Source organism: Trichomonas vaginalis, chromosome V, assembly GCF_026262505.1.
Source record: "Trichomonas vaginalis G3 chromosome V, whole genome shotgun sequence".
Lineage (NCBI taxonomy): Eukaryota > Parabasalia > Trichomonadida > Trichomonadidae > Trichomonas > Trichomonas vaginalis.
This window is the reverse complement of record NC_067207.1, coordinates 18,202,166-18,214,618: the sequence shown is the minus strand read 5'-3', so window position 1 is coordinate 18,214,618 and position 12,453 is coordinate 18,202,166. Positions and strand designations below refer to the sequence as shown.

Genomic DNA, 12,453 nt, shown 5'->3' with positions numbered 1-12,453 from the left:
TCGCAAACCATCAAAATCCGAGTTATGAGCTCAAAATATATGCATTTAGAAAAGAAAGGCATCTTATATTGAAATTATATATTTTCATATTTCCATATTATTATATATTGAGAGTTACATTTGTGAACATTTGTCTGCTAACCATCGTGCTATTTGTTACACTCACCATTATTTAAATTGAATATTTTACAGTTTGAATATTTTTCAATTATCTTTGTTTAATGGAGTAAGAGAAGACAGAAACACATCAAATCCATTATATTGATTTGATGTTCTTAAGAGCTATGGTTGAAGTATATTGAAAAGGAAATGGAATATTAACCTGAAATATCTTTCCAAGATGATGACTAGCAATTTATGGCAGATAAGAAGCTAGATCTATCAGATTTCAACTAAGATACTCTGAAGATTCGATTGATCTCAATATTGCATTAAATAAAGCATAACTCGATCTATTCAATAGTAACAGAAAATATTTAGATGCTTACCATAGTAAAAATGCCATAATTTATATTAAAAATGTATTGAAATATAAATTCATCATCAATCTTAAAACTTACCATATAATCATGCTAAAACGTATCAAGATAGTACATAGAAATTAGATAATTAAAGTTAAAGCAAATAGAGAAATTGATTTCAAAAGTATCGATTCACCCTGAATAAATATGGTGTCCAAACTACAAAAATTCAGAACACATCGACCAACATAACACATTGATACTACTCGTCATCGACCGTCAATTTGTTTGCCGAAGTCATAATTGGATAGAAAAACGATAAAAACACATTCAAAAATTGAGAGTTAGATTTTTGGAATTAAATTACAGTTCAACTACATTATCAGCAACATTAGATTTTTAGTGTCATTTTTCAGATTAACCTCAGCAAAATTTGACAATATTGCTGTAACCAATTATTTCATGATTAAATGTCGCAGTTTATTATCCTTTCCAATATTGATTTTTTCAATGTTGTAAACAGAAATTCATCAAAAGTGACACCTCAGAAAAGCTAAAATATTGAATTTTTGGAACTTTTGATAGAGCACGTTTTTAAATATTAATTAAAGTAAATGTATATTTTGTAAAGATTCTTTTTAATAAAAAAATAAAATTTTGAAGAAGAACACAAAATCTTCTGAAAAATAATATCACATAAACTCATATTATTTTCTAATATATAACTATTTTATATAAAAATCAAATTCAATGATCTTAAAAGCGAAGGATAAACCTCAAAATTTACGAATATAATGAGTGGGAATATAATGCTTATCTATCATAAAACCATATGAAATATCAATTTTTGCTTTACGCCTAATTTTTGACGACAATTAGCAAAAAATGTTAAATGTTAACACTCAGTCCATTTGAATATGAAAAATAAAATTGACTTTGATTAAATGTTTTTATTTATCATGCAATTCTTCTTGCGACCAAAGATTTGAATAAAAGTTCAAAAAATAAGATAGCTTAAAAAATAATATACGGTAGTGTTTATTAATAGATGAATAGTATATAAATTCTATTAAAATGGATTTGATCCAAAAAAATATATAAAATTTGATCATAAATAAAATCGTTTTAAATTACTTCTTCATTTAAATTATAACAATTATTTTTGGTTTTATATGTTAATATGCCGCATTTAGAGCAGCATCAAATGCGAGTAAGAATCGGAATGTCACGAGAACAGAAATATTTCGTTGGAGACATTGGACCTGTTTTTATTTTGCCGTCAAAGAATATAGAGAAAACAACGAAGAAGGCAAACAAAGCGATAGAAAGAAATGAACCTCCTTCTGACTACATTTTCTCTGCAATTCCTTCTAATGTAAATAACAAAATACAAAGATTGATGTCTACAACGAAAAACTCTGGAAAAAGAGCAAAAATAACTGCTGTTGCTGTTCCTTTTATTAATTCTATTGTCGACGTGTTGAAATTCGATTCAACTTATAATTTGATTTTGCCACTTTTTTGAAAGCAAAAAATCAAAATGTTTTGAATTCATTTTTGTCACTTTCGAAGAACGTTATTTCATCAGATGATTATTTAAAGCAATTATGGCAAAATGTAGGCGGATTCAGCTTGTTTGCAAGTATAATGACAAATATAAATCCACTTTTGTTCAATGAAAAATTCGCTGACAAATTAAAAGAAATTTATGATTGTCTGACAAGTGATATGAAAAAAGATTTTGTACAAAATATTTTCTTGAATTTTAATTTGATATTACAAAAGGGTTTTTCATTTTCTTATTACGTTTACTCCAAAAATTTGCCGCAAATGATATCAGAAGATCCAAAGGTTTTCGAGTTTTCAACACAAGATAGTTTAATTTACCAAATTTGTTCAAAAATTTCTTTGAAACCGTTTAAATTTGAATTCGACGATTATATTCCCTTCAATTTTGAAGAAATGAATGAAACTGATTTATCCAATGTTTATCCGCATATATTTAATTGTTTCTCAATGATATTTAAGATATCTCCGAACTTTCCAAGTATGTTATTCCTTTATTTAAATGGTTTGCATTGCGAAAACGAAATGATACAGAAAAATATTTTGAAAACTTTACAAAGGTTATTTATTGAACATGATTTCATGAGATACGCGTTTTCTAATTTGGCAAAAGCTTTAGATGGTTTTACTTCTCTTTATTTAAAGTCAGAATCAAGTGAAATTAAGTTTTTGACATTGAAAGCAATGACACTTTTGTATTCAGTTGATGAAAAAATGACAATGAAATACAATTTGTCAATTTCAACAATAATCAATGAAGAAGTCTTAGAAAACCAGAAAATGGACTTTATTACAATTGATTTTATCAATCAGTTATTAACAATTATTTTTGATATTTCTATTTTTAATGAAGACTTTCTTAAATCAGGCAGCCACCAAATTGTTTATCCGCAGATATTAGTTATGTTGTTTAAATACGCAAATGATTTCAAATTACCTGAAAATTATTTGCCAAAATTATTTAATTCAATGATTGAATTTCCTAATTCTTTGTCAAATATATTTGGTGTTGCTTCTTGGTTGTATTATTTCACGTTGTTTATTAAGAACTACCATTATGAACCAAAGCTGTTTTCAACACTTTTGAAACAAAGTTTAATGACAAAAGATGAAAAATATGAAATTTTGTTTTCTATTTTGAATCCTACTGAAATTTTAACAATTTTGGCACTTTTAATAGAAGAAATCGATGATTTAGAAGCACAGAATGAAATGTATCTAGTGAGATTGTGTAAAATTTCTTGCATGTTCTTGCAGAAAAACAAAAATGAAGAATTTGTTGGCAAAACCGCCAAAATTTTAGGATTTTTATTCAACAAGAACATGTCATTGAATATTTCGATAAATGACAAGAAAATCAATGTTTTAACTGCTTTTACGAATATTGTTGGACTTTATCCGAATGCAACAAAAGAAATTTATGAAAAAATAATGTCGAAAAACAATGAAAGCGCTATAGTTGAATTGGCAGAAGCAATGATATCTAAACCTGTTGAATACTTGTTTGATTTCGATGATTTCGTTTTCAAACCTGATGAAAAATTAGTTTTGATTGAAAACAAAACCGCTTTTTATGATTTGACAGAATTCAACAAAAAATCATATGAAAGCAAAATTTTGCAACAAAAGAAGATATTTTATTCCTTTTTAAGACTTGTTAAAACAGATGGAGGTCCATGACATGTTTACGAAGACATTGTTCACTGGAGATATTCAACGAGAGTTAATTTGAACGGAGAAACAGTTTTCATGAGAAGAGAATTGAATTTTGATGACCACAAAAAAGCATCAAACATGAGAGATTCGACGCAGCAAAACGAGAACGAAGAAGAAGAGGAAAACTTCGATGAAATTAAGGTTAAGGGTGCACACGAGAGGATCATGTAAACTTCAGAATTTAGAACCTTATTTTTAGGCATTATCTTGGCTACCTATTTAGGCTCGAAAAGCAAAAAATATCAAAAAATACAACTTGAGTCCATTATGACCCTTTCATGGAGGTAGTTTTTATCCGCTAGTATTTTCCCTTTGAATCTCTTTACAATTCGAAATCAAATTCAAAACTCAGTAGAAGAAAGGAAGAATCGACTTACTACGGTTGTAATACGAATAAATACATATATTTAATTATTTTTATTTACATAATAATTGTTTGAAGCTCATATTCCATCAAATTTTTAAATAAAAACATTAAAATGTTGAAAATGTTCATATATTTTAATAGGGTTTTGGTACTTTATTGAGGAATTACTACATACATAGTCGAACTGAACTTGATATTTTGAAATTTAAATTATTTATCAAAATTAAAATTTAACTTGAAATTTATAATTATTTAGTCATATTTTGCATAATTCTAAGTAGATTTTGTAAAAAATCAAGAAAGAAAAATTTTATCGTGCTTTATTTTTTCTTTTTTATAATAATACATATTATTATATAATTAACATATTCATAATGTTTCACCCTTTCAAAAATATAATCCTCCTCCTCTCAAATAAACGTACATACGGGTGGCCTCTTTTTTCAAAAAATTAAAATTTGAAATTTTGGGCTCAAATATTAGAGATTTTTTCAACCTTCAACGATATATGTTGTCTATATCAGACCTCCTTTCTTTTTGATACTTAACATTGTTCCTAAATCTTAGCCGTTAAGGCTGTTCTGAAAATATTTTTTTTTTCGAAAAAATTCGAAAAAAATTCTTAAAATTCAAAAATCCCTTAATTCCTGAGGATTTTGGGAAAAAGTTTTTACATGAACATGTGTATATTATATGAAGTATATTGATAAGGTAAAAATCGAATTTTATTGCATATTCATCGAGAAAATAAACCAACGAATCCCTCAAAATTGAGAGGGTAATCCTCCTCCTCTCAAATAAACGTACATACGGGTGCACCCTTAAAAAGATTTCCGCTCTTTCTTTCGTTCCTAAGTTTGGAGAACTCATGAAATCTTTGACAAGTTTCAGTGTAACGTTAAGAAAATTGAGCGGTTTTTATAAAGGTCATTTAAGGTTATTTCCGGATAAGATAATTTTCGATGGTGTTTATACAGCAGATACATTTGGAGCTACTGTAGATCCTGCTAGTAATTATGATTTACAGACGAAATACATCGAAATAAATGTCAACAAAATCAGTTACATTTTCAGAAGATTTTACATGCATAATGAGATAGGAATTGAAATTTTCTTGACGACGATGAGGAGTTATTTGTTTTATTTCAGTGATATGAATGACAGAGAAGAGTTTGAACAGGAATTGCAGAACTTAAAGATCGAATTTCCAAATGAAAAGACATTTTCTTTGTTTAGAAAAGCAACAAACTCTTTGATACAAAATATTTCTGCAGAAGATTTAGTCAAAAAATCAAAAATTGTTGATCTTTGGAGAGATTTAAATCTCTCGAATTATCAATATTTATATTTATTGAATATTGTTGCAGGAAGATCTTTTAATGATATATCTCAATATCCTGTGTTTCCATGGGTTATTTCTGACTACAAAAGACAGAATTTCGATGTTGACGACATTTCGTTTTTCAGAGACTTTTCGAAACCTTTAGGAGCAATGAACGAAAAAAGGTTCAATAACCTTCTAAGGAGTTATGAAATTGTTGATGATCCGATGCAGAAATGTCTCTACAGATCGAATATGTCGAATCCAAGTTCTGTTTGTGGATATTTGATAAGAACAGAACCATTCACTAGTTTGCACATTCGTTTGCAAGATGGAAAATTTGATCATCCAGGAAGATTGTTCAGATCAATAATTAGTGCATGGAAGAGTGTTTCTGGATTAGCAGGAGATTACAGAGAATTAGTTCCTCAGTTCTATTCATCGAGATATTTCCTTTTGAACTCAAATCATTTCGATCTCGGAAAGAACTTGAAAGGAAAAGTTGTTGACGACGTGGAACTTCCTAATTGGTGTATCTCATCAACAGATTTCATTTGGAAGATGAGGTACGCTTTGGAATGTCCTTATGTATCTCAACACATCAATGAATGGATTGATTTAGTGTTCGGAATCTTCCAAAGATCAGAACAGCATAAAAATGTTTATCATCCATTCAGTTACCACGAAAGTTTGACTGATAATTTGGATGAAGAATCCCTTGCTTTGCTTCAAAATCACTGTGCAAATTTCGGTTGTTTGCCAATGAAATTGTTTTCTCAACTTCATGCTCAAAGAACACCAAGGTTGAGGAAATCATTGACATCAAGAAACACATTCGATTTGAGTGAACAAAAGAAAGAGAAAACAATTAGAAGTTCAACAGAAAAACTTCCAACTTTGGCAACTTCCGAAAAAGTTATTAATTCTTCTTTACTTGATAATAATCCTCTTTCTTTGATTGGTAATCCAATTTTGTTTGAGAATGGCGTTTGTGTAACAAACAAAGGACAAATCATCAAAGAAATAGATAACAATCCTTTGATTTTGAATGACCAATCTATCAAAATTCCAAATGAATCTTTTTGTGTTGTAAGTGGCGAAAACTATGATATTCTATTGTCAACCGAAGATGACAATTGTTAAATGCTACTCAATAGAAAAGAAGAAAGAAATAGGTAAAATGACACATGAAAACTGTGTTGTCGATTGTTTGACGAGTATTGGAGAGAATTACATTGTTACAGGTGGAAGTGATTCAGCTTTATATGTCTGGGATGCGAATAATTTCAATAAAATTGCAGCAATGCAATTCCACTCGTTCCCGATCCAGTCAATAAGTGGAAACATTGATTACGATGTTGTCGCGAGTATTGACATTTCAAATACTATTTTCATTACTTCTCCAACAGAAAAAAGATTGAGAAATTCATTTTCTTTAGAAACTCGGGCTTTGACTGTTTCTACTTTGCATGTTACTGAAAGAGGAGAAATAATAGGTTCAAGCTTCAGCGAAGTCTTGAAATCAACTGTTGTCAACGTTTTCGATCTATGTGGAAATGTTTTGTACAATGAGAAATTCCCATTCGAAATCATAGGAATAATGACTTCGATTTTACGTGATTTTCAAATGCCTGCTTTTGTTCTTTCTAAGAGTGATAAGATACATCCTTTGAATAACAGAGTGGACGGAGAAGATTGGATATCCAAGATTGCAATGAGAGATATCAAGGCTTCAATGGATTCTGAGTGGGTTTTCATGAAATCTAGAAAATTAGTTTTCTTGACGCCAAAAGGAGAAGTCAAATATATTATTTTGTAATATACTATTTTTTGTTTTTTATATTTTATAAAGATATACTATACGGACTGTTTATGAAAAAAATTTATCAAAATGCTTTTTATATCCATTCAAAAAAATTATCGTTATCCTTTCAATCTGATTAAGATTTATTCATAAGATTGTGAATTATTGTTGAATAAGAGAAATACAATTTTTGGGAAATAAAAAAATAAACGATAAATTGTCAAAAAAGGAATTCATTTTTTATTGAAAAAAATAAAATGCGCTCAAGAAATAGTTCATTGATTCGCACAGATAGCGAGAAATATGAAGAATTAGCTAATATTGGCTTAAGATCATCGCCAAATGATTTTGATGAAGAGGAAGAGCAATCAGAGTTAGAAGAATCTATCCAACTTGTCAGAGAAGCAAAGAAATACGTTACACTGTATATAATGGAGAAGAGGAAAGTTGCTGCTCTTGAACAAGAGCTTGAATCGGTTTATCAAAAATTAACGAATAATGCCAAAGAAGTGATAACACTACAAAACGAATGCGATAATATCGCAAAAAGATACGAAGATAATATACAACAGATGGCAAAGAATCAAAGAATTACAATTGAGCGAAATTCGAATCTTGAAATCGAAGTTCGAAGGCTCAAAGACCATATAAGCAGTATTGAAGAACAGCAATATGAAGAAGAAGGCGAGAATGATGATATGAATCATCTTAGAGATCAAATTACATCGCTAATCAAAGAGAAGATGGAATTACAAGAGCAACTTGATGATTCTTTCGAAAAGCAAAAGGAAACTGAAGATAGCTTAAGTAGTCAGGCTCAGATTCTTAAAAAACATTTTGAAGAAGCCCTCGCACAGAATAAGGAATTAGCTCTCAAAAATCAGCAGCAAGCTAGCCAAATTCAGTTGTTTGGAACGCAAGTGAGGATTGCCCAAACACAAATTGAGCAAGATAAGTCAGAAAAAGATCAATTAAACGCAAGAAATGCTCAGCTTCTTCAAGAAATTGCTAGACTAAAACAATCTAGTCCTAAAAATGATGGGGCTACAAACAGTAATGATTTGAGTTCTAAAATAATCGAATTATCCACAAAGAACGTCTCATTACAAAACGAAAATGCTCAACTTCAGGCAAAAATTACAGAACTTCAAGATCAAATTGAAGAAAAGGACTTTGGATACGAAGAAGATTATGAATCACGTATTGAAACTCTGGAGAAAGTTATTGAAAACATGAGAGATAAATTAAATTATCTAGAGAACTTAAATAAGAACTCTCCTAAGAATGGAAATCAATCTGTTGATCAAGAGCGCCTTAAACAACTTGAAGCCGAACATCAATTTTGCAATAAAGAAATTCTTGAAAGTAAACAGAAAACAATTGATAATTTAACACAACAAAATGAGCAACTTCAAGCCGAACTTGAAGCTGAGAAGCAGAAGAACTACGATTTAACTGTCGAAATAGGCGAACTCAAAAAACGCCCAGATGCTATGAAAAGTATAGTTAAAATGTATACAGAGAAGTATCAACAAGCAGAGAAGGCGCGGTCTGCACTTCAAAAACAATTAGATGAGATGATGAAGCATTAAGCTCCATTTTAACTCAATTTTATTTCTAATGAATTGTTTATTATTTGTAAAATATAGCTAAACAAGATTCGTTTATAAAACTCGGTAAACTAAGAATTAAGATTTGGGTAGAGTAGTTTACAGCCTCGAGAAATCAATAAATATATGAAATCGCAATTTCATGATATGGATGAATTTGTGTTATTGCTAATGAGAGATCTTTTTGGTAAAGCAGTAAAATCTGTATGGCTTGATAAGCATGATTTTTGAAATTGCAAAAATACGTTAACTTGTGTTTTCAGTGGTGACACATATTAATATTGTATAAAATCAATTTCTAACTATCTTTTTTATTGATTTTATGGAAATACTTAGATAAATAAGAAAATGAATTTTTGTAATGAAAGCATAGTTTCAATAAATTAACTAATTTGCAGAATCGTGTAACTTATTGGTTGTGTCCATCCTATGGAGGAATTGTTGAAGTTCTTCCTGACTTAATTTTGCCTTTTGAGGTTTAAATTTGAATTCATCAGGTTTTGGACGAGTATAGAAGCATTTCTTACTGCTATAAAGTTCTTTGACAAGCTTTAGATCAATTTGATTTGGATCAAATGCCATGATATTGTACTTTACAACTAAAAACTAAATTCAAAACTTTACAAAAATATCGTCAAAATTATGAAATTTGCTTATTTCAGTGTTGACACAGTTTTTGCCAGGCTCGGTGTATTACTCTACTGGGTTATTGGCTGTGGGGCTACAATATACTTAAATATTAAGTATAATGTTCTTTCCACACAAATTCTTAGCGGAATTTTCTATTTCCTCAGCATTATATGGCTTTGGACTTACGTAGTACTATGTTGGCTAGATCCCGGGTTTATAGAGAATTATTATATTGAAAAAGGACATGAAGAAGAATTAAAGAATAATAACTTGTGCCAAATATATCCAAATGCCCCACCATGTCCTAAATGTTCACTCCCAAAACCAATGCGAACTCATCATTGCTCTATTTGTAACAAATGTGTCGTGAGGTTTGATCATCATTGTCCAGTTATAGGAAATTGCGTCGGCTTAAACAATATCAAGGCTTTTATTCTGATTTCATTCTATGGGGCTATTCTTGTTTTTCTAGTGGCACTAATTATCATATTGAATGTGAAAACTCTATATTTAAGGGTTGTATTAGGTACAGTTATACTTATCATATGTCTCTGCTTATTTATGCACTCATGTGGTTATTTTACTTTAATAGTATTAAATACTCCAACAATTGAAACATTTCAAAATCCATATGAAATGAAAAGATATGATGCAGGTTGCATTAATAACATAAAGGAGATATATCCTAATATATTTTTGTTCTTTGTTCCAACCAGACCAAAAATTGATCCATATTATTGGAATAATACGCAAACAACTCAGACAAGCCAAACAGTATAATGTATTTTGTTATTATCATGATAAATGTTTGTATTTTCTTAATAATTTTTTTTATGGAGTATTTTCTTTATAATTATGAGTAAATATGAGAATACAAATAAAGTATGTTATAAATAATTAGTATTTATCATTGATATTATGCTATTTAACAATAAAAACACAAAATGTATAATATTATTAGAAATAAGATCAATAATGAGAAATCAAGATACGAGGATTTGATTATTTGATTTCAAAGTATGGGTTGGGATCATACATTTCTGGAAGTCTGTTAAAATATTGTTCATCAAAATCTTTCATTGGCTGTTCCCAAATCTTAAGCATATTTCCATGCGAATCAAATGTGAATTGCTTGTTTCTAACGAAAGAATCATCGTACATAAGATACAAGAATTTCAGAGTTCGTGAAAGCAGATATAAGTTAAATGATGGTAATTTCTGTCTTGTGATCGTATTATAATCGGCCAAACCGAACTCTGTTCTACATGTTGTATTAAATTTCACAAATAAGTTCCAAGCAATGTTTCTATATGTTTGATTGCGAGTAGCATTCCACAAATAATACAATGATTCGAACAAATCAGGTGCGAAATCAAAGGTTGGGTCTTCAATAACGAGATCTTGGTTTTCGCTGCCACTTACAACACGTGGAGGGAGATCATTCATATCAATCATTCTCTTGTATGCGGAAAATGTGTCCTTAGCAAGCTGTAATAACTCAGGATCGTTGAATTCGGTACTTGCACGCGCAAACATACCAGGAATGAAGGCTGATCTGATGTCCATCTTATTGTCTTGGTTAACAGAAAGCTTATTATGAACGAAATATCCTTTTGTTCCAGATTTCAGATAATATTTCTTAAAAGATTCAGTGAAATTCTGGAAAATATGATATGCAACCTTAGAAGAATGGTTTGTCAGCGTTATTAATGACAATAAATCATGGTATATACTTGATCCGTTAACTTGTAAAGAATATTCGAGGTTTCCATTTATTCCAATAGGTTCACCAGTAAACGCTGTAAGCATATCAGAGAATAAGCCAGAAATTGGAGACATTTTATATAATAAATTATAAATTCCTGCAGATTTTTCAAAAAGATAGGAAAGATTTGCTTGATCTGCTAGGTACAGGAAATCTGTTATGTAGTTACCGAGAGAATGTGTATGTACTTCAGGTACTCCTGAAATTTTTAATTTTCCATTTTCTTGAGTCATTGTGTCCATTATGAAGACGTCGTCCTTAATCTGAGGGAATATTTCAAGGAAATGAGCTATAACAGATGGATAGAAGTTATTATGAGTGAAAGAAAATCCAGATAAAACTGCTCCGAAAACTGAAGGGATAAAGTATGATGTTTGTTCTTGTCCTGAAAAGTATGACTTGATTACCTCAGTTTCATACTTCGTATTGTTCTCTGAGTTTAAATTCGGACCTTTATTTCCTCCAACAATGACTTTTTCCTTGTATATCTTTCGCATAATGTCTTTTGCTATGTTTAATGGCTCGTTGAAATCTCCAAATGCAAGCATTGTAGAAAGTGATTCGTATAGGAAATGTGTTGCATTAAAATGATTAATTGATTCATCAGTAATAGGATTAAATGTTGAGGCACCATTGTTTTTGTTTTTGTACGTAATGTATATATTGTAGAAAACTTTTTTGATTTCGAGACTGTGATCTAAATCATTTTGGAAAATTTGTGTAGTAGTTTGAGTAACATTGTCCTTATTTTCTACTTCTTCTGTTTTATTTTCTTGTAGGCTAGCTTTTTCAGTAACTTTTGTATTATCTTCGAAATGATTAACAACTTTTGGACTTGGTTTAGTTACGAAGAAGAGTACGCAAGTAAGTAGTGTTAATACTGTAAGAATTGATAGAACAATCGGTAAAAAATTTCGTCTAATCTGATTCCTTGGATTTCTCATTAATTATGAATAATAAATTTTCGATCACATAGAAAGTTTAAGATTAAACATGATTAGTTCACTTGATATTTCGGACATTAGTAAAAGATTGATGAAATTGAAATTATTGATAAGGGTATTAAGGTTTTAAAGTAAGGTTTAATATTAGATAACATATTAAAATGTGAATATGATGTTAATTATAATAAAATGGAAGAAAATCAATGATTATGATATAAATATTGGTAATTTTATGTCATATTTATATTATGTTAGTTATTTATGATTTA

General features: G+C 29.6%; 5 protein-coding genes across 5 annotated transcripts, besides 2 other annotated features; 4 read left to right on the top strand and 1 right to left on the bottom strand.

The window, feature by feature from the left end:
- Positions 1-972: 972 nt before the first annotated feature.
- Positions 973-1,010: a mobile genetic element.
- A 1,413-nt stretch (positions 1,011-2,423) lies between these two features.
- TVAGG3_0358600 (armadillo (ARM) repeat-containing protein family) lies at positions 2,424-3,707 on the top strand (the record flags this gene model as incomplete). Its single annotated transcript, XM_001323223.1, has 1 exon — positions 2,424-3,707. The coding sequence occupies one exon, from the start codon at positions 2,424-2,426 to the stop codon at positions 3,705-3,707; it is 1,284 nt and encodes a 427-aa protein (XP_001323258.1).
- A 182-nt stretch (positions 3,708-3,889) lies between these two features.
- Positions 3,890-4,931: a mobile genetic element.
- A 332-nt stretch (positions 4,932-5,263) lies between these two features.
- On the top strand, positions 5,264-6,574 carry TVAGG3_0358580 (platelet formation protein family; the record flags this gene model as incomplete). Its single annotated transcript, XM_001323224.1, has 1 exon — positions 5,264-6,574. One exon carries the CDS (start codon positions 5,264-5,266, stop codon positions 6,572-6,574), a length of 1,311 nt encoding a protein of 436 aa, XP_001323259.1.
- A 37-nt stretch (positions 6,575-6,611) lies between these two features.
- TVAGG3_0358570 (WD40 repeat-like family) lies at positions 6,612-7,250 on the top strand (the record flags this gene model as incomplete). Its single annotated transcript, XM_001323225.1, has 1 exon — positions 6,612-7,250. One exon carries the CDS (start codon positions 6,612-6,614, stop codon positions 7,248-7,250), a length of 639 nt encoding a protein of 212 aa, XP_001323260.1.
- A 233-nt stretch (positions 7,251-7,483) lies between these two features.
- Positions 7,484-9,097, top strand: TVAGG3_0358560 (uncharacterized protein; the record flags this gene model as incomplete). The annotated part of the gene is made up of 1 exon (XM_001323226.1): positions 7,493-8,827. One exon carries the CDS (start codon positions 7,493-7,495, stop codon positions 8,825-8,827), a length of 1,335 nt encoding a protein of 444 aa, XP_001323261.1.
- A 90-nt stretch (positions 9,098-9,187) lies between these two features.
- Positions 9,188-12,184, bottom strand: TVAGG3_0358550 (mannosyl-oligosaccharide 1,2-alpha-mannosidase protein; the record flags this gene model as incomplete). The annotated part of the gene is made up of 1 exon (XM_001323227.2): positions 10,478-12,184. One exon carries the CDS (start codon positions 12,182-12,184, stop codon positions 10,478-10,480), a length of 1,707 nt encoding a protein of 568 aa, XP_001323262.1.
- Positions 12,185-12,453: the final 269 nt, after the last annotated feature.